At 48.9% G+C, this 27956-nt stretch overlaps 1 protein-coding gene across 3 annotated transcripts in view; it reads right to left on the bottom strand.

Moving 5' to 3' along the window:
- Positions 1-18082, bottom strand: part of CECR2 (CECR2 histone acetyl-lysine reader) — a 98501-nt gene extending 80419 nt beyond the window's left edge. For 2 of the 3 annotated variants that reach the window (XM_080391545.1, XM_080391544.1), the window contains exon 1: positions 17774-18082. In XM_080391545.1, the coding sequence (XP_080247671.1) occupies positions 17774-17950 (177 nt within the window). In that variant the 5' untranslated portion in view covers positions 17951-18082. Of the gene's footprint in view, positions 1-5467; positions 5574-17773 lie in introns of those variants that run through there. The other variant, XM_080391546.1, reaches the window with a different exon arrangement.
- Between the last annotated feature and the right edge of the window lie 9874 nt (positions 18083-27956).

The following is a 27956-nucleotide window of genomic DNA, read 5'->3' on the forward strand; positions in this document are numbered from 1 at the left end:
AACACAAAACCAGGTGCACACCACAACCGGCCGGGAAAAGCAACGAGCAAAGCCACCACATCCAGGGTACGGCACCAGTGCAGCAATACTCCACCCATCGTGACCAAAGGAATGTGATGAACAAGCATTGGGGGATGGATGCATGTGTCTATATGAATGCTAAGAGGTCCACAGAAAGGTGCAGTTGAGTAACAGTCAACACACCTTGGACCTTTTGATGGAAGGAGGTGGCATTAATGAATGAACCTGTCTCCAAGATGCAGCAGGTGCCACTCCCCATCCCGCTTCTTATTACAGCTAGGAAAAAGTAGAAAAATAAATCAGGAAAATGAGGAGGTTCCTTACTTCCCAGCTATAAGGAGAAAGGACAGCAAAGGATTCCTCCTCTTCAGCTGCAGAGGAACAAGCCACTCCTCTGGTGCCACAGGTCAGACCTCGTCATCCCTCCTACAGGGGGAGGAATGGAGACACTCACTTGCCCTCTCTCTGGGCAGAAGTCCCAGACTACAAATAAGAGGTTGTTTGTGGCAGCTGGGTATTTGTCCTACAAGAGGGCTCTGCCCTAGGTAATGTCAAGCATCCACCTGTTAACCAGAAAACATCACAGAAGAAAACATCACCCAAGTAAACTTGTCCCTCTGCTCCTAAGGAACACAGAAAGACCACACTGTTCAGCACCTCCTACCCATGCCCTAGCTCCTCACCCTGCCCCTGCCAAGCCACCAGGCTAGGCCAGGGCTAACATGTGATGTGGTAACTTCTCTGTAGTACATCCAGCTAACTCCTCAACACGCAGGCACATCCTCTTGGCTCAAGCGTGTACAGCCCTGCTAAATTTTTTGGGTGGCAGCAGGGAAGAAAGCACTCAAAAAACCAGAGAAGATGGGGAACTTGCAGAGCCCCAGCCATTTGTTCAGCTCAGACACAACTTCAAGCACTGTCGTAATTGTCTAGAAATCAAACAAGCGGTTGATAGCACCAATTTACACCTTCCAGTATAACAATACCTTCATCTCATCTCTCCCCATTCTCTCAACAGCTTAACATATTGGCACCATGAATGACTTCTCTCCCAGAGAGCAGACAAACAGCAATACGGAGGGCAGCAAGGAATGAAGGGGTACACAGTGCCCAAGCCTGAGAAGAGAGGCAGCACGAAGTACTGGCAGTTATAAAATCTTGTACTAGGATAAAAAAATTAGGACTTGACTTGAGACAGCCAATAAGATGAAACTAGTCTAGGGAAAGATTTTTTACTCAGACTCAAAACACTTTTTGTTAATAGCTACAAGCTGAGATATTTTTTTTTTAGACTGACCTTTCACCAAAGAATACAGTGCCCTGTATTCTTCAAATAGGGGGGAAAAGACATATGAGCAGTTTAATCAAACTGGGGGAAGGTTAAAAAAAAAAAACACCTTCAATTTTTCTTCAGAATAAAGAAGCAGTAAAGACAAGTAAGTTCTTATACTTGTTACCTCTTTAACCTTTTTGTGTAAACTTAAGTTTGCAAGTTCAACCACATGCAACAGTCTTGCATTACAGGAGCATGTAAGACTGTTCCTATAGCACTCCATATTCAGTATACAGATTGGGTAACACATGGAGCAGCAGTCAGCTCTACTTAACAAACAGCGGATATCCCAAAAAGAAAACTTTGATTTCAGTTTAGACTTTCTGCAATTACAGCATAAATCTGGAGTACATAGACTTGCACCCGCTGGACTTGCTCCAAATTTGCACCGCTGTGACCGAACACAGCATTATGCTTGACAGGGGGAGGAACAGGGCAAAGGCTTTTCCTTTATTCAATACACTGTTTTATTAAAGTAATAGGACTGTGGATGTGAGATTCCCAGGATCAAAGCAAAGCCAAGCTTGTGGACTGGCACCATTCTATTAGATCAGCAGCTACAACCCGAATAAGTGAACAGCTTCTGGATTCAGCGCTCTTGGTTTTTAGTGTGTCATCGTCATCTGTCCCCACCCCCCCAGCTTGTGTTTCCATTTAAAACAATTTAAAAAAAAATTATCCTTGCCTGAAAAGAAGGCTAATTACCCTTCACGGTGACACTGCCCATCTACCTTACGCTTCAGCTGGAGGAGTAGCTGCAGCTTGGGCACATTCCCAACAGGGAGAAGCCTCAGGCTTTGCCCCTCGCCAGAGCTCGGGAAGGCTGGCTGCTGGGAAAGGAGCAGTAATCCCAAACCAGATAAGCCAGCCGGCCTTCCACCCCAGCCCAAGGGCCTTCACCTCCAACATTGAAATGCTAATCTGACTTTGTAAACCCATAAACAAAAACAAAGAGGAGGACACAAGAGGTAAAAAGCCTCCCTGAACTCCATCCCCAAACAGAATCTCTGGCATTCAGGCTCTGTCCTACCGAGCATGATTTTACCCACAGGAGTGGGTCCCATGAGCGCCAGTACCAAAATTGCTGGCAGGCAAGCATCTTTATGGTCAGATGCATTTAAATGGCCACTTCCACCACACACTACAATGTCCTTTGTTTCAGAAATGTCCTCAAAAAACAGCTTTTTACTGCAACAACAGGCCAGGCACAGACCTGCTAGCCTTACTTATTGTCCTTTTACAGCAGGACACCATCAAATATTAATAATACTAAAACCTGACTGGCTTTTGCAGCTGGGCTCCAGCTTGACCCTGTGTGTGCTGAACGCACATTCCCCACCTCCCCCAAACCCACGGTTTTAAGAGCAATGGCTGCCCGCTCGCTCACAAAACGGCAGCAGCACCCTCCCTGAGACCCCAGCTCCTGACTCGGAGGTGGGCACCACAGCTCTGGGTCTGCCACAGGACAGCATGGGGCCTGTCGGAAGGACAGCAAAGGCCAGCCGGTGGGGAGAACAGGCCCGATGGTTTCCCTTAGAGGGAGAGTCACTAAATCTCAGGGGTCAACAGGGACACATGATCAAGACTCACCAAGCCTCCTCTCTGCTTACCCTGCTCTTCTTTCAGACTCTGTTGGCATACCCACATCTCTATGGAGTCAACATGGGATCATTTCTCACCAACAAATGCTCCCTACTGGAGGGAGCACTACAACCACCTAAATACCCTGAAAGCTGTCCTTTTGTTTCCCATCCTCCCTGTTTTCTTCTGTCTCCTGACCTGTTTTGGCAGGCATTTTGGACTGCCTATCATGCGGAACCCAGATTTTAAAGACAAAGCAGTAGCTCAGAAGCTTCTGAGGATCACTGCTGATGGTCCCCTGACTCCCAAGGGCACTGCTGCTACCACCAGTCTTCAGGGGAGAAGAGGACAGATCCAGCAACACACACCACGGGGAAAGCCATCCTGCATGCCACGAATGGAGGAGCAGCAATTTCTTACTGGGGTAGCTGAAGCCAGCCGTGGGTAACTTAGGCCAGAAGGTCCAAGAGCCCTTCTCTGCCAAGTTTAGTTTTGGATGACAGTGAAATGTACTTAATTTGACAGTTTCATTTTAACATGTATGGGCAAAGTCTAGAAGGAGATTGTGGCAGCAGCAAGGGAACAGAGTTAGATTATTACAAGGTAGTTTTCCTGTTGCCTCAACCTAGTGTTCAGTACTAAAAAAGGACACAAAAAAATTATAGATGTGACTCTCCATCCTTGCGATGAAATAATTGAACACAGAGTGTCTCTAACATGATAACAATATTCTTACAGGTTATAAAAATTAGCCTTTCACTGTGAATTTCAAACTCTACACCACACCTCTAGCATTACAGAAGCTGAAAGCCTGGGCAACAGCATTAGGGCTGGAAAATGTGAGGTTTGAAAACACAGGGAAGCTTTCTGATCATTACTCTTCACATTTTTTCAAAAAATCTGTAGTAAAGGAAAGTTATGGCACCGATACGACTTCGTGTCCTCCTCAAACTATAGGAAACACACTTGTATTCCTGTGAGCCTGTGCAAAATGCAGTTCCTCAAGCAGCCACTGAAGCAGTAGAGAGAAATCGGTGGTCAACAAGTTTCATTAGTGGAATTCTGTTAAATGCATGGAGACATCCTGGCTTGCTTGGGGCCTTGTGCCAGTGGAGACAGGGAAGAACATCAGCAGCTCTCCACTTCATTGTTTCTCCTAAAGAACTGTGAAGTGCATCTTTCTCCACTAATACTTTGCTCTTCATTAGGCAATACAAAGCCATCAACTGGTTTACAGCATGTGGTGGGGCACCAACTTCCCTAAGCCCAGTGCATTCTCTAGGCTCTTCAGGGACAAGATTTGTTGGTGGAGCATTGCCAGACGTACTAATCACCTATCAGGTACGTCAAAGGTCAGCTGAACTGGAGGGTGTAACAGTGTGTCATCTTCTCCTCTCCAGGCTCTCGATAAGAAAGACCACCTTGGCAGTCCAGCACTGGCTTCTTCGTGACCATCACACCCCTTTCTGCTCACAGTCCCCACATTGGGGAAGCTGCCCTCTCTATTTCACAAAAGTGCACCCCAGGCACGCAGGGCAGTGAAGGGTTAATTTAATTAGTTCTGTGTGTGCTCAAAGAATTACAGGCAACTTCATTTAATTATTAAGTAGCCAATCAGGTAATCTCTGTATCTGATTAGCACGCTAATGAAATAATGTCTTCCAGTTCAAAGCTGTCATTCCAATCAGGAGACAGCCCTTCAGCTAGAAGGAAAAGCTGGCCAGGTTTCCATGGGCTCAAGGCTTTGGATTTTGGAGAGGGAATGGGAGCAGGGAGTAGAAACCTTTCTGCCTTCCCTCTCGTTTTCTCTGCCTCTGCATAGAACAGTGCAGCTACCCCTTCCAGATGGGTGGCCACATTGGCTCCAGAGAGGCTCCTCGATGCTCCAGGCAGGCATCCTGGTCCTGGTCACCCCCAGGATGCATCCCTTTCTTCTCGCTCCCAGATGCCCAGAGAGACTTCAGTCGACCAGAGCCCTAAGAGCGCCAGGCTGTTAAGCGAATTGCCTAGGCACTGCCAATCGAGAGATCTGCTAAATATGTGGGGCATGGCTCTGCTATTGTCCACATGGGATAAGAGTCACACAGCAAAGCCATTATAGCACTAAGAGGAAGCCAGAAACCCGCCTCCCTCCCCCACACCACGCTCTGCTCCTGTGTCATATGCAGTTATTTCCAGCCTGGGGAAAAGTGCAAGGCGGCAGCTGTCACACGAGGCAAGGACTTGCCCCTTTTAAACAGGGATTTCAGGACTAAATGACCCATTACAATTAACGCAGCTGCAAGAACTGGGACACTTACACAGAGCCCGAGAGGGGCTTTGGGAGTGGAGGAGGAAAGGAGCAGACAAGCAGAGGGTTAAGTATCAAACTTCCAAGACCTGGCATGGAGTCTCCCACCCCTTTTCAAGTATTAGCTCAGCTGTCCGCTTGCAACTGCTACCGTTCAGCCTAAGCCCGGCAAGGCAGCAAAGCCGGGGGTGCAGCCCAGCCCACGCCCGCCACACCACCTCCTCCACGGGCCCCTTACTCACATGGCTGCTCCTGCTCAGACCCGGCTCAGAGACCCCCTTTCCCAAAGAGCAGCACTGGCTACTCCACCACTCAGCAGTGGCACGGCTGCTTTTTGCATAGCTGCACACATGCAAACTTTTAATTATCTAGCCCAGGCTTATCAGAGGAGCTGCAGCAGGATGTGGTTCAGCACAGCCAAACCATCCCAGCATTTATGCAAGGAGCCCGACAGATGTTGCTGTCCAAGCCTGTGCTGCTGCATCTGTACTGCTGTGTGTCCTCTATTGCCGGTTTAAATGCTAACTCAGCTCCAACTGCCACAGCTGCCAGCGTGCCTTTGCATTTCTGAGCGCGAGATCACCTTCCCGGTGACACTTCCACTCTCCCGGCGCATTTACCAGGAAAAGAGCAGAGCCACCAGGACACTCACACCAAACATCACTAGTTTTGTTTAAGTCCCTATGCTGAAAACAAATACAGAGAGAATCCCAAGAGGAAGCAGAAAAATTGCAAGCGGTCCCCAGCCAGCCAGCCAGCTGGCTTTCTATGAGAACACTTAAGTGTTGACACTTTTTCTTGACCCTTTTTTTCCTGAGCATATCCCATGAACAAAAAACAGCGCTGCTGAGTGGGGAGACATCTCTCCTCTCCTCTCTGCTGACTACAGCCATTGCAAATGAAGGAAACCGGTTAGATCAAGAAATTCAGGCTTGGACAGCACAATGAAGCATCCACTAATAATCAATCCCTTCGCAACAGCCTTCCTGCCAACTGGCTATGAACTAGGCAATCATTATAAATTGTAGTTACTCCTCCAAGGAAAAACAACACAACATCATATGGCAGTCCATGCTCATCCTTTAATTCTCAAACCAGTCCCGCTTACAAAAGACAAGTCTCTCTAACTGCCTGTCCTGAGAAAAACTCAGCCCTGAAATCCAAAGCTGCATTCATCCCAGCTCGTGCTTCACTTGTCAAAGGAGGAAAAAAAAAAACCAAACCAACCACCAAAACCCCCAAAAGTGGTCAAACTTGTGTCATTACATTTAGCAGAAAAATCTAAAAATGCCAAGGGGGTGAGTTTTTTTGCCTACGAAGATGCTACTGTCGCCCCCGTATTTCTGGCATCCCGCTAACTTCCAGAGGCGCACGCAGGAGAACCTGCCACAGCAGAGCCACCCCGACACTTATTAACCAGCGCAGATGCAATTCGAGCCTGACTTAAGCAGAAGCCACGGAAGCGGCCACCTGGGGACCAGCATTCCTTGACAGCTCCACCGCCCTCCACATTCCAGCCCCCTCATCTCCCAGCCCCGATACCAGGTCAGGGAAGCACAGCATGACCTGATCTCCACCTCTGATAGCACCAAGCCCTGTCCCATCCCCTCTTGCCACCCTTGCAGCAGTCAGGCCATGTGGGCCACCTCACCCCTCCCCACTGACAAGCACAGAGCAAGGATACAGGATACCCACCCACGAATGTGAAGGGACTCCCTCTCAATGCCACTGCTATTTGCGGCTCAGCCATCATCCAAAACTTCCCAAAATGAGAAAGTCCAGGCATTTGGCAGGTCAGACATTTACTACAGTGAGTAGTTTGTTCTGCCGAGGGACTCGTAACACCCTCCCAAATTACACATTGCCCTTTACGGGATGCCGCAGCAGCTGGAATCAGCTCCCTTCTCACATTCCTTAATAAGCACTTCCATCGGAGAGCAGGGGGGATGCAGGGCATCAGCTGCAGTTAATCATAACCAAGAGCTGGGCTGCCTTTCCCCATGCTCTGCAGCACTATCTGCAGTCTAAGAATATCCAGCACCACCTGCCCTGCTGGGGCACAGGGAGCCAAGTGATCCGAGCTCCCAGGCATTACAGGTCTCCCTGTTACAGGAGACTTTCACTCTGCCTCCCCCAAGCAGCAGCCTTCAGTGGGGCCCCTCGATAGCTGGTTGAGATCCTACAGATCATGGAAAGATAATCCATTGCACTACTAATGCACTACTGCAGCTGTCCATGGAGAAAATCCCCTTTCAACCAAAAAAAAAAACCAACCCCTCAAGCTCTTTGATCCTCTCCAACACACAATTATCTTAAGGGCAAAATAGTCTTCTGTGCCTTGGCACCTTGTATTGGGCTGAAAGAAAGGAAATCGAGACTGCTACTCTCTGTTTATTCTACATGGCTGCCCTGTCCGACAAGGCAAGCTGCTCCAGCCTCCTCAGCACAAGCAAGCAGATCTTGATGCATAGATACCTGCATTGCTGGGTGACCAGAGCCTAAGGGAAACTTTTCTGGGGAAAATGGCTTGGTTGTGCTTTTTTTTTTTTTAAGCCTAAATTTCTAAGAAAGCTAATAAAATTTTACCCTATTTTGGTTTTGTGCAAGACTGTCAGCTACAGTGAAGTTTAATTGACTTCACCTTTACAATCAGGTTTGACTTTGGAAGGAACAATTTAAAGGATCACCAATTTCTATTTAAACTTCTTCTTGCCAGAATGCTCTTACAAAAGAAAGAAGAGCTATAGCAAGCTTTGATATAGCACCAAAAACAAACCCCAAAACCCTTTCACAGAGGCTGATAAGGGAATTCTTCCCCAGGTGCCCCCCTTGCTGCATGACCTCGTTACCTGTGCAGTCTCACTCCACCTGCTACCCACGGCCTGCAGTGAGATAAGCATTTCTTTCAGCAGAAGTGTCAGCTATAAAAAGTCCTTCCCCTCCCCGCTGCCTGTTTCCATTCCTGTGCCACTGCTTCAGTCATGCTGGTACAACCCTTTTGTGGGGCTGTGGAGGGAGCCGGCCGGGAGAACCGCTCCTGGGTAGACATAGCTCACTTGAAAAAGTGTTGTGGTTTTTAATCCGGGTGAGCAGTTTTACTGCCATCCGTGACGGGTGGCAGGAGCTGCCGTGGGAAGGCAGCTTGAGAATTGATGTCCCTGGGTTCCACCAGACACTGCTCATGAGTCCACACTAACAACACGGGGAAAATGGCCATGTGATGTCAAATACTCCAGTGAAGAATACAAAAACAGGAACGAAAAAAAAAGTCACTTCACTAATGCCCTGAAATCCTATTAATTTCAGAGGTACTCACAACTGGCACTTTATGCAAGTTTTTTTTAGAAAACTCACCTAAAAATCTCAACCAAGTGCTACTCCTTGTGAACATTTCTCCATCAATCACCCATTAATAACTTCTGAATTCTTGGCTGACTCAACCAAAAGCAAGAGGAACGCTGGAGTCTTAGACATGCAGTTTCTATAGAGTGCTCACCACCATACTTGGCCCCTGCAATCATCCCAAACATGTTTACATGCCAATGCACACATGCAGCCTGGGAGCTGTATAGAACAAGGCATGATCTTTGTGAGAGGGGAATGCAGGAAAAAAAAAAGTAAAGGGAGGCACTGAGAAATGTCAGATACAGAGACAAGAAGGGCTGCCGTCCTCCACATTCAGACTGGGAACCCTTCTGAAAACAGGACTCACTTTTACTCGCAAGTACAGTGCAGCTTGCATTTGAAAATACATTTCACTTTTACAGAGCGCCTTTAATGTTACTTATTCAGGAGTCATGGAGCAACCTATGTGCTGAAGGGTTAGGCCTAAGCGAGGTCTTAAAATACTACAGAAAAGCATGGAAGGGGTCTTGCTTGCTGGTTGTTTTTTTTTTTCCTCTTGCTTATTTTTCAGTGTTTGAACCTTCCCAGCACACCAGAAGAGGGAGCCTTTGACTCCTCTCCCATGCTCATCATTTGTTTTATATTAGCAACAATGACAAGCTCTATTAAGAGTCAAGCTCTTTAAATGAACTCTCACCCTTTGCCTCCTAAAACAAACAAAAAAAACCCAAGCAAGAATGAAAAACCCTACAACCCTCTTTGCCTTGTGTTATGGATATACAGATATTTTTGGTGCCACACAACTGCCTGTGTATGGGGCTCACCAAAAATGAGAAAACTAGCTCTGCCTTCCAACCCTTTGACCACGCAAAGCTCCAGCCCCTTTACAGCAGCCTTAGCTGGAGAGAAAGAGCCAGAGAATTAATGGCTTTACCAATGAGGTCAAAAAAGACCCTCCAGAGCTCCTTTACATTACCAGCCCCAGCAACGAGAACTAAGCTAAGGCTAAAGTCTTAAGAGCCATGGCAGATTGACCTGGCAGCTTGTGGCCACCAAAAACATGAGGTCCCGCTCCCATCACAAGAATACAACATCCTCAAAAGCCCAGCTACAACGCAGCGAGCAGCCAGGCTGGTGCCAGGGAAGGGCAGACCACAAGAGTCCAAAGTGTGGCAAGGGCTTGAAAGGGAGCGAGATCTTCCTTGTGGTAGCTCCCAAAACCAAAGCTCTGGATTTCACTGCTCCCTCAGCAGTGCATGTGCCCTCCTTCCCACCAGGCTGAACACACCAATGTAAAAACCAGCAAAGACACACACACTGCTGCTGAACTAAGCTACGTTATTACAGGGAAGAGCTGAACCAGCATAAGTACATCTAGGGTGAAGAGCTTGCACTGCTTAAACCAGATGAGTTCTAAAACTACATTAAACTGGTGGTCTGGCCTAGGGCAAAGGTGGCCTGAGGACCCTTATACCCCTCATGTTTCAAATAGTTCAGTATTAGCTCTACACACTGCCTTCTCCAGCCAGCCCTCAGCAGCCCTACTCTAGATAACAGCAGCATAACTTTTTCAGTGGAAAGCGTGTGTTTTAGCTAAGCATTTATAGGATATAAAAAGCTTGTCAAGAAGTTGAGCCAGGTCTGAAAGGAGTTGCCACGTTGGGCTGCGAGGCCACCTCCAAGCAAAGCAAAGACCTTGACTGCCATCAGCCTGTAGTGTCAAGTTATTCCCCTGTCCCCAGTAAAGGCAGGCTTAAAAGCCCCCAAAAAAACCCAGAAAAATGTGTGTTCTGGCAGTAAGCAAACTGCACTAGCACCACTTGCCCCCATCAGCTGTTTTCTGTTCCTCACACAAAAGGCTGCAAACCCCTCCTAATTGCAGGAGCCCTCCACCTAACAGACCCTGCTCTCAGGGCCCTCCTCCCCAGGAACTGGGAGAGAACTGGGGCACAATAGGAAGGAGACCGGCTAAAGGGAATAGATCTGTTAAATTAACGCATTTTCTGTCAACCAAATCAGCTGCCCCTAGTGCTATTGTTGGTGAAACAATGGAGACCCCAGGAATGGGCACCCATTAAAAGGAACAAGCCTGCTGAAAGGATACACTCTGAGGCACAGCCTTGTGTGTTTAACAGGATTCTCTACTGTAAGGAAGGAGGAATCACTAGGCTGCATTGTTCCCACCACCACAGCAGATGCTGTTGCTTCTGGTAACGAGGGAGGGGGGGGGGGAAATAATTTTCATACCTACCTAAAATAAGGTTTACATGATAAACTTTTAATTCGGTCACTTTTAACTCCCTGGCTGTTGTCATTTCTTCCTATAGCCCTTTTCTTGAGATTTTTTGCCTGAAAGAAGTCTATGAAAGCATCCATTGCCATTACAAAAGTTAATTCTTCACCCTTCATGCAGGCACTTAACAGATGCCAGGGGCAGAATGGCACAGCCCTGCCGGCATTATTCGCTGGCAGAGAAAGACTGCAGTTAAGCAGGTCTACATATAAAGCTGTAACACTTTAAAGGTGTTACTTTTAGCTGGTTTGGTTAGAGCAAATTCCAAAAGGAACAAACTTTTGAAGCCTAATTTAGATGCACTATGTAGAAGTTTACATCAGCTGCATTGAATTGGTACACATTTGTGGCAGTCTTTGTAAACAAAGCAAACTGCTTTAAAAGTCATATTTAAGCTACTACACAAAACTTCTTTTCTAGCAGGGAAAGACTTGCACATTATCTTTACCGGGTTTTTAAGTAAGTTCAGCTTAAAATGTTAAACTTGTGGGTGCACAAACACTTCGGCTAACACCAGACATGATTTTCAGAGTCCGCTGAGGTAGCAGAAGAGATAACTGCCTCCAACTATTAACACCACAGAAAAACTGTAATATCAAGCCCCATGTACTCCCATCCAAATATCTGAAATTCTTATCATGTTCCTCTTTCTCTTCTTCCTTCGACAATCATTCCCCAACTCCCCTGTCACCTAACGCAGATCCATTCAAAATGTTGCTGTCAAAATAACCTTCCGTATCCATTGTTCAGACACCCTTTGGCTTCATGCAGTCACTTCTTGTTTCTTTTCATAGGCTTAAGTTAATGTTTTAACTCACATATCAGCTTCCTGAACTACCTATTCCTTCTTTTTGTATCCAATTACACTAGAGTCTTATTATATAAAATGTAAACACTTGTTAAAAAGTTTAAGATCTACAGTTGGGAGAGATGTGACTTGCATTTGAAATAGAAACCGATATAATGCTTTCCAATTTGCAGACCACTTGAAACAACAGCTCTGAGAAGTATCTCTCTGCCTCCCCCTCCATTAATCTCAATGAACTCTAGAGCCCAGTACTGACACGTAGAGTGTTAATGATTCTATTATGAACAGAATAACTAAGGCAGCAAAAGTGAAGACCAGCAAAACTGCTACTGGAACAGACATGGGGAGAGGGATGGGGCACTACCAAAGCAACTAAACCAAACAGTGGGTGGGACAGGTAGAAAGAACAATAAAAATAGTACTAACCCTTCATTTCATTTGGGTACTTAAACTTGATTTTCAAACAAAAAATACTCAGTTTGCACCCTCTACTCTGATGAAGCCAATGCTGCCCAGGGGAAGCAGAGTCACCAGGGAGTGACTGTGGTATAAGACCCAAATTCACACTGCAGTCTATAAATGGGTCTCTGCACAATGGGACTGACTTCAGTATGTTTGAAGTCCACCATTTTTTCCAACCTTGTCTACTTGCTGTACAGCACCTCTCCCTGCACTGCCAATGACTCTACCTTTCCTCAGATAATCTGCTTTTTCTAAAGCAGAGTGCTTTGCATGAGAGTGAAGTTTTAGTAAGCAGATCTATTGCTTGCTCTCATTTCAGACAATTAATGCCCGGTCCCTTCAACTGTAATGTTGCCTACCACCAATGGGATGGATATCCTAATGCCTGAACTATTCTACTGAAAAAGCATTTAAACCAACTCAGACTTAACCTCTATGAGTACAGCTGACTTACATTAATTCACTGACATTTTCATCAGCTTGCAGCACCTACTTGTCATGTTGATCTTAATTAGAATCTGAATTCTTCTGATCAGAAGCTACCTGGCCATCTCAGCTATCATACAACATGAGGCATCAGTAGATGCTGTACATGCTACTGTAATACAAATAATAATGCAGCACCAGACCAGAATAGCTAAAGAGAGCGGTGAAGGCTTAGCACTCAGGTAAGGTACCACACTGCCTGTGCAATTAACCCCACATAAACCACTGACAGAACAGGAAGGTTATGCTTTTCTGGTGTCATGGATCACAAGGGATGCACCCAGAGGGCACAGAGCAAGGGGCTTCACAGAGAAATTTCAGCAGGACAGGAGAGTAGAGGTCAAAGTATATTCACCATCCTGTCCTCACAAGAAAAACTGATTTTTTTTAAACTAATTTTAATTTAACACATTAAAAGATATGTTTTCCTTTTAAAGCTGTATCCAGTTTGCACAGATAGAAGAAACCCTGTTGTTTGCTCCCTCCTTCACAGGGCTGCTGTACAGCTCTGCCTCTCTCCACACTCTTCCTCCTCCTGGGAGACCCATGGGAGCAGTAGCAGCCGCTGGTTTGTAACAGCCACATAATATTCCTGACAGAAAGAGCCTGTTCAAGGACTGACATGTCAGATACCGCACTACAGGAAGAAAAAGGTGGGCAAGACCAGCAGTGCCCTGCCTGTGGGTGGGAGGAACGTACCTAAAGGTAGAGCCAGAACCTGAAGCCCTAGGAAGGGGCAAGAGGCGAGGAAAAGCATCTTAAAGCAGTAGTGAAGTTAACAGCAGAGGCAATTTGCCCAAAGGCGCTTTTAAAAACCACAGGAAAAGATTTATGTTTTCCCTGTGTAATGTGGCTTTTCCCCCTTTTCCAAATAAACTAAGTTAACAACAATGTTTTGACTATTTTCAAGCACGTTCTGGAAAGTCACCTCCCCTCGACCTACCCAGGCAGAAGTTACTAAATGTTTTAGTCCACAGCTCCTGGGAGCACATGCCAAAGAGCTGGGTGGCCGTGCCACGCCGGCTTCTATCCAGTGTTTTCAAGTTGTGCTGAAATACGGTTGAAAACGTTAAATATTCTCCTAATATTTTTGAAGCAAACAATCCCTACAGTTGCCAGAAGGATATTTCTGTTGCAGAGGGGAAGGCACATGGCCAGGAGACACTTTGTCACAAGAGGTGTCCCACATTACAGTCCGGTCTTAAAGAGGGAAACAAATCACTCCCTATCATCGCCTGTACTAACTTGATTGTGGAAAGCATGCCTTCTGTCCATCAAGGCAATGCCTACTAAAAAAAATAAATTATGTGCCCCATACAGCCAGACCTTCTCCTGCTGGAGTACTCTTAAGAGTAGGTAAAGACAAACCCACTTGGTGCAGATTGTACTAGCCACCAAAAAAGAAGCCACAACAACCAAACCAACACAACTAAAAGCCCACTTTTGAAGTGGCATGAAAGTTTTGCACAGCAGATGGCCGACAAGGCAGCCATTTAAAAGGGGAGGAGGAGGAGAAAAAAAAAAAAACACAAAACATCCCAGAAGGCAAAAGCCTCTCTGCCATCCTCAGAGATCCACGTAAAAACACGGCGTGAAGCTGAACACGTCCAGAGCACCCGCTTCTGGCCCACTGAACTTTTGACCCGCTGGCGATAGCTGAACCCCTCCAGAGTCCCTCGCCGGGTGATGCTGCGGCAGAGATTTGAAAAGAGGAGCCCTGTGCCTCGCTCAGGCGCCTGCATCTGCTGGAGCCAGCATGGGGGCCGGCTGCGCCCACCCCCTCCCCGAACAATGCCCAGGGCCCAGCCTGATGGATGCGCTTCTTTCTTTCAGTTTTGGACACCCCTTCCCTGTAGTCTCTGGCTACGCACTGGTCCAGCAAAAAAGAAAAACAAAACATCTGCTTCCCAGGTTCCTGACATCCAGCTGCTGACGGCAGCCCTGCATCTGGAAGCTTCACTTTCTTTCGGGCCAATAAGTAGAGGGCAAACGGCTTGCGATTAAAAAGAAGAAAAAAAAGAAAAAGAAAAAAAAGAGCTCCGTGCTGCTTCCCTGTACTAAAGCCCGCAAACTTCTCAAATACCACCAGCAAATCTGCTCGGCACAGGAGGGATGGGTCCAGATGGCCTATTATTACAGAGCCTTCCAGCTAGCTATGGGCAGACCCACATAAAGAAAAAAAAATATTGGGGACACACACACACACCAAAAAATAACTACAGCTTTAAAAAACCCAACCAAAACACCAAAAACATACTGGCAGATAGTTTTTGTCTGGTTCAGGGACTGCAGAGACTGTAGCGGTGAAACCTTAACCTCACTGCCTGCTAAAATCAGAGGGAGGGAGAAAGCAGGGGATATTTGTTACAAGCACAATTAATGTTTGTTTAAAATTTCTGCATTTTGTAATGATGTTGTAAGAGTTTAGCACTAAACTCCCAGCTGGAGATACACTACTGTCATAACAAGAAAAAAACAGCCACCAACCAGGATTTAACTTGAGAGAAGCTCAGCCCACCTAAGAAGAGAATATCCTCCAAGAAGAGCTGACTGCATCCAGAGTAAGGCCATCCAGAGATACCCAGCAGTCGGACAAACAGTTGCTGCATAGCTCAAGGAGTCTGAGCATGAACATCCTCCAGCTGAAACCCTCCGAGCCCAAGATCTCCATCTCTGCTTCCACACACAAGAAAACAGGTTCACTCAAACCACCTGTTTTACTTTGCATCCAAATGGACCAGGGCACTCACCCCTGGGTTACCCGCCAAGGGCAAGAACTTGTGAGGGAAGAGGCATTAACTTCTCAGCCGTTATCATTCAGTCACAAGCACACCGCCCCACAACAGCCAAAGCTAAAGCAAGAAAACATTATTTGTAGATGAGCACTGTTTCAATTTTTGGTGGCTGGCTAGGGTTTTATTTCCCCCTAATATTTGCCTTACGTCCTAGCATTTCCCCAAACTCCTACAAGGACAGCCACCTCCATTTTATTCAGACACCCCTGAAACTCAGAGCCCGCCACAGATGCAGCAGTGAGACAGCCAGAATGGGCACTGGCATTATTAGGTCCAAAACCAAGGGGTGAGGCCTTCTTTACACAGCCAAATAAAGTACAAATCAAAAACCACAGAGCAGTACTCTTTAAAAAAAATTAAAGAATTGTAAATCCCATTGCTGGCCATTCATTTCACACCATGAACTGTTTGGGCAACCTCTTTGTGCAGAGCACCATTCCTAGATATCCCTCAAACCAGTCGTGAGACTGGAACGACTACACCAGGCAAGGGGCAACAAGATGGTGAGCTTCAAGGAACAGCAAGTTTTGAAACCGCCTGTACTGTGCTGCTCACACCGTGCCAGGGAAGGAGACTGACTCCACGTGCCTGAAGACACCGAGTTCTGACAGCTGCATCCATCCTCTCACAGCATCCCAATTTTAACTGGGATTTTCACTGTTCCTTGCACGAACGCCTGCCTTGAAAACCCATTTCTGCCACGCGCTGCAGGCCATCTATGCACAGAGTTTTCTGGCGACATTTTTGGCCTGCTGCTTCTGCTCTGAGCCACCCCAGCACCAACCCGCACCTCGCCCCAAGCACACACACACCTCCCCCCCGAAAAAAAAGCAAGTTAATTTGTTCTGAGTGATGGTAGCTCCCCCACCCTAAGCGTGCTGCGGGAACCAAAGGGGAGCCCACATTTACTTCATTTGTGAAGCAAGCCAGATGCTAATTGCCTCCAAAGGTGAAAGGCTAGTGCCTTGTCCCTTTTATCATTGTAAATTCAGGTTCCTTCAAGACTTTTGCGCTGCTGGGCCCGGAGAGCCTCCCCTTTAATGGTTTGGCATCAATAGGAGGGGGAGGGGAGTTCCCTTTCGCAAGAAGTTGCATCATTGAGAGACCTTATCCCCTTTCAAGATTTCACACCGCATAAGGGATTCCCCCTCTTCAGAAATTCACATCCTGCTCGAGGAGTTTTGCTCTTCAGGGCTTCGCGCATCTCATTGAACTTTTAAGCATCTTTGGAATTCGCATTCACGGGGCAATTACTGTCTTTAAAAAACACACGCCACCACGTTATTCACCCGGTTTATTGCCAACGCGCTGGCAAGAATAGCTTTTCACAGCAAGCACAAAAGATTTCCTACCAGGACACACTTTGTTTGTAACATTTGTAGCCAGAGCACACAATATTTACGGAACATTAGGCACGCACACGAAAGTAAGACTTAAAAAAAAGAAAAGAAAACAAACCACGAGAGAAAGTTACAGACGAAAACGGGTAGAAATGTACCGAGAGCCGAGAGTTTTGTCCTGGCGGGGCCAGGGCGGCGGCGAACGCACCGCGGCTGCCCCGGAGCCTCGGCGGCGCCGCACAATGAGCGGCGCGGTGCCCCGCGGGGCAGCCCGGCCCGGGCGCGGCTCGCTAGGATGCGGGAAGGCGGCAGCCCCCGCCGCCCGGCTCGGCCGCAACCCCCCGCCCCGCAGCGGCACCGGCCAGGTGGGGACCTCCTCCTCCTCCCAACAAAAGGGACCAACTTGGGCACGGGCTGAGCGGGCTGGGACACCCCCACCCCCCACCTCAACAACAGCCGCGGGTACCCCCGGGGGAGGTGGGGGGTTACCGGGCCGGGCCCGCCTCTCGCCGCCACCATTTTGGGCACGGGGGACCCACCGCCGGCTCCGTGCCGAGTCCGTCCCCCCCCGCCACCTTTGTGTGCGGACACCGGCCCGGCGGAACAATGCGGCCCGGCGGCGGCCGGCCCCGCTCCGCCCGCGGCTGCCCCCGCCGTGCGCCCCGCCGGGTCCCGGAGCCCGGGGGCGGCCCTGCCCGCCGGTGCCCTGCGACGGGCGCGCCGAAAGTTTGCGAGCGCGGCCGGTAGGGACGGGGAAGTTGCTGTGTCTGCTGCGAGCGGAGGGGAGACCCCGCGGCGCATCACGCCGGGATCCAGCAGCGCACCGCGGGGGGCCGGGGGGCGCTCCCCGCCACATCGCCCACCGGCGCGGGGCACGGGGAGCACCGTGCGCGCGCGACTCGCCGGGCAGCGGGGGCGCAGCGGTGACGGCGCTGCAGCACCAGCGCGGCCGGCGGGCTAGGGCGCGACCGGCCGGCGGCTGTCCGGCGGGACGCGAAGGGCGGCCGCGGGGCTCTCACCTCGATCTCGAAGTCGGGCAGACGGAAGGCGGTGCGGAAGAGTGAGCAGAAGTGCGCGATGGCCGGGACTTCCCACCAGGAGCGGAGCTCGTCCAGCGCCACCGCCGCCTCGGGGCCGCCGGTGCCGGCCACGCCGCCGCCGCCGCCGCCGCAGCCGCCGTCCTCCTCCGGGCACATCTCCCGCGGCCGCCGGCTGCCTGCCTGCCTGCGCGCCCGCCCGCTCGCTGCCTCGCTCCGCGGGCGGCTGCGTGCCGCCGCCGCTCCGGCTCCGCCCGCCCCCCGGCGCCACGCCGCTCAGCGGCCGCCCCCCGGCGGCCCCGCGCTGCCCCCTCGCTGCCGCCCGTGCATGGGGCGGCTCGGCGCCGGCGCGGGGGCGCTAGGGCCGGCGGGGGCGCTGCTGCTGCCCCTGCCGCGGGCGGCCGCCGCTGCGCGGGCCCATCCTCCTCCGCCTCCCCGCGCCGCCGCCCGCGCCCTGCAGTGCAACCGCCGCGCCGCCGGGAACAGATGGGCCCGGGGCGGCGGGGGGGACAAGCGGGGGGGCGGGGTCCCGCGTGGGGGGGCGGGGCTCGGGACGGGAGGGCGAATGGGGAGGCGGGAGCGGACGGGGGGCGGTGCAGGACGGGCCCGGCGGGGCGGGGCGCAGGGAGTGGACAAAAGGCGTGAGGGGGTGTGGGCGGGGCCTAGGCGGCTGGGGGGCAGCGCGGCCGTGCACGAGGAGGGGGCGGAGCCGGCACTCATCACAACAACAGGCCCCCCGCGCCCGCCTGGCCACGCCTACGGGGCGGAGACACCGGGGGTGGGTGGGGCCGGGCGCTGCCGGGGTCTGGGGAGGCGGGTAGCGGCAGCCGTTGTCCCCTAGCACGCGGCTGTTGCCGGGTCCCCCTCCGTGTGCGGGGGAGGGGCGCCCTGGCCGCGCCACCCGCTCCCACGTCGGGCCGAGGCGGCGGGACGCAGTGCCGGGGACTGAGCCCCCCGGGGAGCTTACGGGGAGCGTCCCCGCTGACCGGAGAGCCCCGGCCTGCCCTCGCCTGAGGGCTCAGCCGCCCCTGCCTCTTGCTCGGGCCTCGCTGGTGTCCGGCCTCAGTCCCTCGGCCCGGGTGGGTCTCCTGCTCCGGTCCCCCGGGCGCGGGGGCTGGCTGTCGGGCTGCCCAGGACAGTGCCTCAGCCCCGGTGCCAGGCCCGCGTCCCCCCACCCGGGCCCTCTGCCTGGTTACCGGGGGTGGCTGTGGCTGCTTGGTGTGGTGGGGAGCTGCTAGGACTGGCTCCTGGGTGCAGTGAGGGGGGGAACCCCCCAGGTTTTCTTTTCTTGCTTAGTATTTTTGAGTGAGGGAGCCCAAACAGTGCTTGTTCTCTACCTGCTGCTGCAACTGCCACGGAGAGCCAGGCGCCCTCCTCTTTCCTGAGGCGCTTCAGTGCCTCACCGTGCACCCAGCGCCTCCATTTCTCCTGGCCCTGAAATGAACAGGGTAACGTCGCCCTGTTTTGAAATCTATTGCAGAAAAACATTCAGTAACAGATAGCTATTACCTCCTTGTGGGACTGCCCTAATCAGAGAGCGCTTCAGTGAAACACCAAGCCGCTGTAACTTTGCATGCTGTCACCTGTGTCACTTTAGAACCTCTTGGTTTGCCTCCACAATTAGCTTCAAAACGGTTGCAAAGTGTCGCTGTGCACAGCTGCACCAGCTTAGGATCCTACCTCCAGTGAAACCACTGTATAGCCAGTATTCAACAACAGTTTAGGACTTCCTTCCTTCCACTGCTTCCTACCTTCACCTGGCCAGGGCTGGTTTTGCACCAGTCCCACTTCTATCCTTTCCTTTCCTTTATTCGGTTAATTTTCTCCACACCTCACTTTCCCTTGCTGTTTCCAGTGCCATCTCTGACTGGCCGAGGGTGACAGGCAGTGCTGCTTGTGAGTGCGTGGGCTCAGCGCAGGAGGCAGAGTGGAGACACACAGAGCTTGGGCTGGGGGCAATTAGTCCAGAACTGAGGATGCAAGGAAGCAGTGAAGTGCCTGAGATGGGCTGGGAGGGAGAGTGGAACCTCCCCTTTCAGGAGCAGCTTGAAGATCGGCTGGATCAGGTTAATGGGAAACCACGTTGCAGATGTCCTGCTCTGTCTCTGACTTGAAGGCATCATAGAGGTAAAGGCCAGTGGCATTTGTCAATGTCATCGTATTGCCACTGAGCTAATACTGGCTGACGCACAGCAATCTGATTTCAGAGCCTGCAACCTAAAGTACGGACTTTTGAGACTTTCAGGGATTCCTGTCCCCACTTCCCTTCAAAATGAACATGGCAACAGAGCATAAGGTGAAGGCATAAGCTCGGTGCTGTGCCCTTGGCTGCTGCCTAACAGCCTGACCCAGGAAAACTTTGGCCAAGGGTGGGAACAGCTAGTTTAGAGATGAAACAAATTGAGAGACAGCGGTGCGGCTTGGCAAGAATGAATAAACTCTAATTTCATAGCCCCTTTTCATATGGCAGGCTCAAGGGATACCCAGAGAAACTGGAAGGAAGCAAATTTAAAATGGTGCAAGGAAATATTTGTACCATGTGTAATTAACACATGGCATTTGTTACCATGAGGTTTCATTGAGGCCAGGAGATTAGCAGGATTCAGAAAAGGATTAGACATTTATATGGATACTGAGAACATTCATGGTCACATTAGACAGGATATAAATAAATTTTAGAAGGGATATAAACCATCAGGCTTCAAGACACAACATAACCACTAACTGATGGCAAAGGATTAGGGAGAAACTTCCCCTGTGGGCAGGTTATTCTATAATTTTCCACTACGGGCTTTCTTATAACTTTCTTTGAAGTATCAGAGTGGCAACTGTTGAAGGGAGAAGACAGGATTAGGAAGGCTACTGGGCTGATCTGGTATGGCAACTGCTGGGCTTTTTGGGGGGCTGTGAGGGTCACTTGAGAAATGAAGTGGCAAAGAAGATCAGGTACAAGAGGTAGCATCAGGCCTCTTAAAGGCTAACTTAAAGTACTTTGTCAACATACGGGATCACTGTAAAATAACAATAGCTCTGTGTGAGAAATCTTGGGTTGACAAATCCTGACACAGTTTCCTTTAGGCCAGTTACAGAACTCTACAGTATCATTTCATGCTCGATCCTTCCCTGGAGCAAACTTCTTGTCCTCTGGTCATGCAAGGGTAGTTTATGCTACATTTCTGCCTTGTTCTGTCCCAACATTCCTCCCTGAATTCCTGTGATGTCCAGTCATGGCTTTTCTTACTGCTGCATCTTTGCTTATTCTTGACACTAGGTCAAATAGCTTTGTGGTATCCCCACTCTCTATCCCACTAAGAATTTTGTGAACCTTAATGAAGATTCCTAACCTCTGTTTTTGTCAGAAGAGCTATGGTCCCAATGTTGCCTAAAGTTTTTTGAATCAATTTGGCTCCCTCTATCGTCCCCATTATTTCTATTGGACTGTGCTTTCTCTTACATTGTTCTTTTCTTGCAAGGATGCTGGGTGCTACCCGTGATCACTCAAGTTTGCTTCACTTTGACAGATTCTTACACTGTTCTTAAATCACTTACTATTAAGCACAAAAATCTCAGCTCTCTCACTGCTATTCATTAGTAGGCAAAGACTTAGTGAATACAATATGCCATTTCCTCTTCTTTGATAAATGCTCTCCATTCACAAATCTGTGTGCTTCTCTCCTTCCAAGCCACCTTTGGTTATGAGTTTCTTGTTCATAACTAACAGAACCAAAGCCTGCTCTGACCAGTGTCCTTTCCAGGTATGCTATATTCTTCTTCTCAATCATCTTTTGGTTTTTTTCCAGGCTCCTGGTAGGACTTCACCTGCCTACAGATTTTTCAGCTCATTATCCAACCTTGGGAGCTCACTGCCTTCCATACTTGCACTCCTCCCCTATCTTCTGTGCTTTTTCTCTTTCTTTCTTCCCAAACTGGCTGTAAGCTGAATGTTTGTACCATGTAGAGCCACACTAAGAAAGAACTCTGAGGCCGATGGACCATGTCAAAGCCTCATGTTTTTGTTGTTTGAGGTCATCTCCGGATTTCTGAGCTTGTTTCCTGGAGAAAAAAATGCCAAATTCGAAGTGGCAAAAGGAAGTAAAAAGGTTGTAGGAGATGCAGGGACTGAATGTCCCCATTCCTATATGACAAATAGTTAGTTTCACCTGGAAACAGAAAGGAGGGAGGAATGCTTTCCACTTTCTCCAGGAAGACCAGCAATATGTGTCCAATTTGGCAAAGTTTAAATGTAATATTAGGTTAATGACAGGTAGAACTCTTGTAGCCCACTTCTGAAAGAGAATGCATTACTGACAGGTACAAGTCAGTTCTTCACCAGCTAGAAGTATATTACCATTAATAAGGATCTCTTTTAAAACACTCCTAACTTCCTTGCATTTCTACTTCATGGCTTTAAGCTAAAGCCCCACTGACTAGGTTTCTATAAACTAGGTAAAGGAGGACCTGCAGTCTTCCCTTGTAAAGACTCAAAAGCATTTGCAGAAGGACCAGCCAAACCTCAGACTCTTCTCACTGGCAGCACATTCTCAGAAGCACAGGGCTTTGGGAGGTTCAGGTTTTCCTGATTCAGGGGAAACAGTTTAAGCACAGATTAAACCCAATGTTTCTTCAAAACAGAACTTTTTCGTTTTGCTGTGTGAATTGCTTCAGCTCCCTTTTCTAGCATGAGTCTGAATTTTATTGGTCCCTTGTTTGTGTTGACCTCCCCCAGCAGTCTAGCACCAGAAAATCTCACTGCTTTTGCTTCTTTTTGCTCTTTGAGTTATGAAGTAGAATGCAGTTGTGACTTAGCCTCCTACTTGCACCCCAAGCCACTTCTACCTTCTAGGACTTTGTATTTTGATCCTTCTTCAGGTTCCTTGTTTCCCTTTCAAGGCCTCTGGAGTGAAGAGATTTTGTGGTTTACATAGGATGGTTGAAAAACCTTCCTGAACAGAGCAAAGACTGGAGTACTTCGCATCCAAGGGTCTGGCTTTAATACCTTGATCTGCCTTTCTGACTCAGACAACAAGTCCAGGAAACCAAGGAACATGCAGTGAAAGTGAGGGCACAGGTTTTTCTGGGTAGTTGTGGGGCTGAGGTCATGGAGGCAGCTGGAGGCATCACAGAAGAGGTGTGAAAGCGGGTGAGAAACTTTGCTTCCTGTAACTAAACCAGGAGAGCTGAGAGGAGAAAGCCATGTTGCATTCTGATAATTACTTCATTTGAGTCACTAGTTGTGATTTTGTAAGCAGGGTCAGCAGTGGCACACAAGGGGCGGAAATAAGCATGAAAGCCAACAAGAGTGAAATAACAGGGAAAGTCCTTTTTTCTGTTTTCTTTGACCAGAAAGTGGTGAAGGAGAAGGAAACATTTGGAATAGAGGACATCAGTGTAGTCAAGAGACTATGTAGGATGAGAGAGACACAAGTGAAGCAGGGGATGAGAGAAACGTAAATACTGTGACAGGTGTTAAGTGGAGGAGTCTATACATCTCCTTCCTACTTAGGAGGGAGTATGGAACAGCCTGTAGTCACAAACACTCAGGGAGTGGAAGGAGCAGGAATGGTGTAAAGAAGAAAGGGAAAGAGCAGCAAGTGGCTGAAAGAGATGGTAAAGTCAGGGAGGGAGAAGCTGTATAGAGAAAAAGGAAGAAATGCACAGTGAAGGCAACGTCAAGCAGGAGGCGATGCTGGTGAGTGCGATGCTGCAGGGTTAAATAAGAAGGTGAGATGAGGAAGGTACAAAATGTGAGGTCTGAGCAGCCTAACAATGTGAAAATTTAAGTTATCAAGAGAAAAGATGAGGGAGTCAATAAAAAGGAGAGCCAGATGTTAAGGCAGAGAATGAATGGGGAAGAGATGGGCGGGCACAGACAACAGCTGCTGAGTGGAGGCATGAGAGAACAGGGTCTGCCTGGACAGTGCTGGAAAGCATGGGAGGCAGGAGTTGGAAACAGGAGCAGTGCAAGAAAAAACTGACATTCTCACTCATTTGGCACTGTGCTGCAGTGAACCAGCTTGCACAAGGTCTGTTGCTGAAGTCGGGTATGTGGTAACGGTAAAGCTACATTTAAACTTCAGCTAAGATAAACAGGGCTGCAGATTTAGCTGGGACACAAATATTTCCCTTTAGATTTAGGTAATCAGGAGGTTTTCCGTGATTCCTGCAGCCCGCATGGTGGGCAATGTGGGTTTGAGGCTCATGTGCTAAAGAACCTATTGCTTGGTCAGAGTGTATCCTTCAACTTCTCATGCACAGACCTCAGCTGTTATGCCATGGAGGGTGCAACTGTGGAAGTGTAGTGTACTATTCGTTTCATCTCTTGGATGTACACATTCAAGTTGTTCAATGTATAAGCTCATGTGAAAGCGGTCACTCCTGCAAACCTCATCTAGCATCTGAAAAAATGATCGAAGCTTTTTGTAATATCCCAAATATTTACTTCACAACACTATTTGCAGCTGCACAAACCATTGGAAAGTAGAAGTAATTTCATGTTACTGAAGTGTAACCACTCTTTCCATGAAGCATAACAGTCACACACATCACCACCAGTTTAGGCAGAAAATTAGTAACATCATGCCATTTTTAGCTTGCATTGGCTCTCTTGGTCAAAAAACATCTACCTACTGGGAATTTGGCTAGCACTGATGTGGCAAAACTTCTTCCATCATGGCTCTTCTCCTGTGTGCTTTACTGAACTGCAGATCAAACCAACAGATCTAAGCCATAGATCTCAACAGACTTTCTGCTCTTAATCCATTGGGGCTGAAAACCACAGGCTGTAACTTGACGTTTTGTTCCCTAGAGAGCAATCAACAGGCGAATGATAATTTGTGGCAATGGATTTAGAGCCACGGAGTCTGGATCTTTCCAAATCTTCCCCAAAGAGTAGCACTGAGAGGGGCCCACTGCACATGCATTTGTTTGTGGCCAGCCATGCTCACAGATGCTGCCGAGCACTGGTCTGTACATCTGGCAGAAAGACAAGTCAGATGCTGGCTGGCTTGAATGGCCGCAAAACAAGACGGGGAGCTAGCGATTTGCCCTGGAAACCTTGGTGGGAAGCAGAGTGGAGACACCTGCAAACCCAAACGCTTTTGTGTCTCCAGGTCTGCTGTCTCTACTTTTGCAGTCTGCAGCTATTCTACAGGCAGCACTGCTACGGCATAGACAAAGAGATATTTTAATTGTTTCCAGACCGACAGTTAGCAACGGTGCTGATATGCCTAACTGTGCACTCCAGTACTGGTTCCTATAGACTGCCTCTGAACACCCAGCGAGAGGCTCATTGGGATTCACTGCCGCAGCCTGAGCTTGTTTGGCTCAGGTGCAGCGTGCTGTGGAGCCGAGGCACTCACAGGCAAAGAGAACAGCCCCAGATGAAATGCAGAGGACGCTTCACAGCAGGGCACTGCTCCATGCACAGAGAAACTCCCTATCAGTCACCCCAGGAGAGAAAAAATATGTTCCTTGAGGGGAATTAAAAGACCATTTTGCTTACAACCCATAATGATTTGGTTCTCTGTTCAACACCTTAGACAGGGATTAGAGGTATCAAAGCAGCTCTGGCAATGCAGCTGAATTTTTTTGTTGCTATCAACCTTCCGTAGTCTGGATCTTAAGTCGTGATATGACAAAACACTTGATGTCTTGTCTAAAGCCTCTGATCTCTACACCTACAAGAGGTTTTGCTGGGTACCTACCTATGCAGAGCAAGAGGGTTCCCATTCAGCACTGCTGCCAAAGCTGGGCTCCCCACAGAGGTTTATGGGCCAGATTCAGCGTTGACGTAAACCACTAAGTCCATATAAATTAAAAAATGGTATGGTTGTCTGCGTATTGATTATTGCAGCTATGGTGGGTGTTGGAAAGGCAAGACCTGGGATAGTTTAAGTTAATACAGTCCTTTCCAATGCTTCATTTGTCACCCACCTATTAGCTGCTTTTCCTGCTATGCTGCTTCTGTGGTGAGTGCAACTGGCAAACGCTAACTTGTCGTGACTTCACCAGCATCCGTTTTCAACCTCACCAATACCTCCCCTTGATGCTGCTGCATTTGGCTAGGGAGGTATTTGAATCCCATTCTTTCTACAGCAGTCAACAGAATTTACATGTAATTTATTTCTAAATCCTATTGAGAATGGGATACTAGGTTACTCTGATGCACAAGTTTAGAAATAAGGCAGAGCTTCATGGAGGGCTGAATAGCCATCCAAACACCAGCAGGACTGAGCTGTGGTTCCAGCTCTTGCACTGAATTGCTCTGTGCCTTTGAGTAAATAAATTCATATAGATTTTCCTCATCTATGAAATGGGAACAGTCGTATTTAGATACCTCAGGGAAGTTGCAAGGCTTAATTAGTTAATACTAGTGCCTTGTCAGCTCTCATTACCATGGTATCTCAGCGTTTATTGCCTTGAAATTGTAAAATGCTGCTTACATGCTAAACATTGTTATTCTACATGAGGTGGAGAGACTTAATCCAGTTTCCCTGTAAATACCAAAGGCAGGGAGTTGACCTTCCCGGTAACAGCTTTGGTACGAGGTCTGGCCTACTTGGAGAAAAGTTTCATTGACATATAACAGAATTTATTTATTTCCAGATTCCTACTGTAGCTGCTCTTGAACCAGTTTAAGCCGCACTTTTACTGGTTTCTTTAATTCAATATGTATAATCAAACTCACCCAGCACAGACACAATTTAAATTGGTTTAGACACATCTTTGGTTCCAGCACAAGGAAAACAGCTAGGATCGCTTCCTCTGGCATAAATAATCCAGGCAGGTCTCCATCAGAACAAGGTCCATGAGAGACTTTCAAAACTTGTTAGGATGTCAAGTCACTCAGAGAAAAGTGATTGTAGTCAGCCTGAAGTGGGGGATGGCTGGCAGATTCGTGGAGTGAAGGGAATTTAAGTGCCCAGCCTCAAAGGGAAAGAGCTAGTGACTAATCTAGTTAGTCATCTCCAGACCTTTCCCAGAACAGTCCTGCTTGTAACTAGGGAGTTTTAAGATACTGAGCTTTTTCTGTCGACCAGTTAAGGGAAAGCCTGACTCTCCACAGGAGCACAGTCTTGACCTTAGGGGCTATTTCCATTAGTGCCAAATGTGCATTAGAACAGACCTGAGATGCTGGCAGGGGGCCGAGGAGCTGCCTTCACCTCTTCTCACCCCAGCCTCTCCAGCAGCTGTGCCTACTGAGGTGGGGGGGTGCCTGGCTAGCCCAGGGGTAACAGCCCAGAAAAAGCAGGCTGCTCTTCCTGCTGCATTTCCACTGGGGCTGGGAAATAGTTTTACGTTTTGCAGACACCAGCTTCATTCTTCCAAGGCACGAGCAGCACACCCCTGTGCCTCAGCCTGGTACCCAGCCCAGAAACAGTCCTCCCCAGGGTCTGATGCTGTCTGAGCACCACACTGTGAATGGGGGCAGGGGGGCTGCAAAGCAGCACGGCTGCTTCCATTACGCATGCTGCAGTGCACAGGGTGACTGAGCAGTACAAGTAGCGATGTGGAGTGCTACTGTCTCCTTAGACCTTCTGGTTCTCCCTTCCTCTCAGCACACTGCTTTGCACATAGATCTAATACCAAGTCCATGAAGCTTGGGCCACTGGTATGTTTTTGCATGTGCTTGTGCAAGGTTTTGGCTCCAGCTGACATGAAAATCAATATTCTGAAGCTATCCAAAGGATTGTTTTGTGGACATAATTTGCATGGTAGTGGTCTTCTTACTGGTGAAATAACTGTCTGCTGGGAAGTTAACTGGCCTGGATGATGGAGCCCTTGTGTCCTCCATGGCAACTCTACTGTTCGGAGGCTTTCAGAGGTGTGGACTTAGGCCATGTGATGTATTTAAAACAGGCCACACAATGACAGCAGCTGGTCACCTCTCCTAGTCACTAGTCCAATTTAAACCAGCAGTGTAGCAGTGGAAAGACCTGCTTGCACCATTAGTGATGTTGTCATCCATTGAGTCCTCCAGCTGGTTTTCTTTTACTACCTCTCATCAAGCATTTGAGGCTCAGCTCCAGGGTTTCCCATGCTTATAGGAGGTTAATGCAAGCTGCTAGCACCCTGTACAGCCAGGCATTATGCAGGAGGGATGCTGTAGGCTCCTGAACAGACATCTGATAAATGGATCACAGTCTCGGCCAGAGGAACCTCTGGG

The sequence above is a fragment of the Falco punctatus genome, assembly GCF_963210335.1.
Source record: "Falco punctatus genome assembly, chromosome: 6".
In the NCBI taxonomy this organism is placed as follows: Eukaryota; Metazoa; Chordata; class Aves; order Falconiformes; family Falconidae; genus Falco; species Falco punctatus.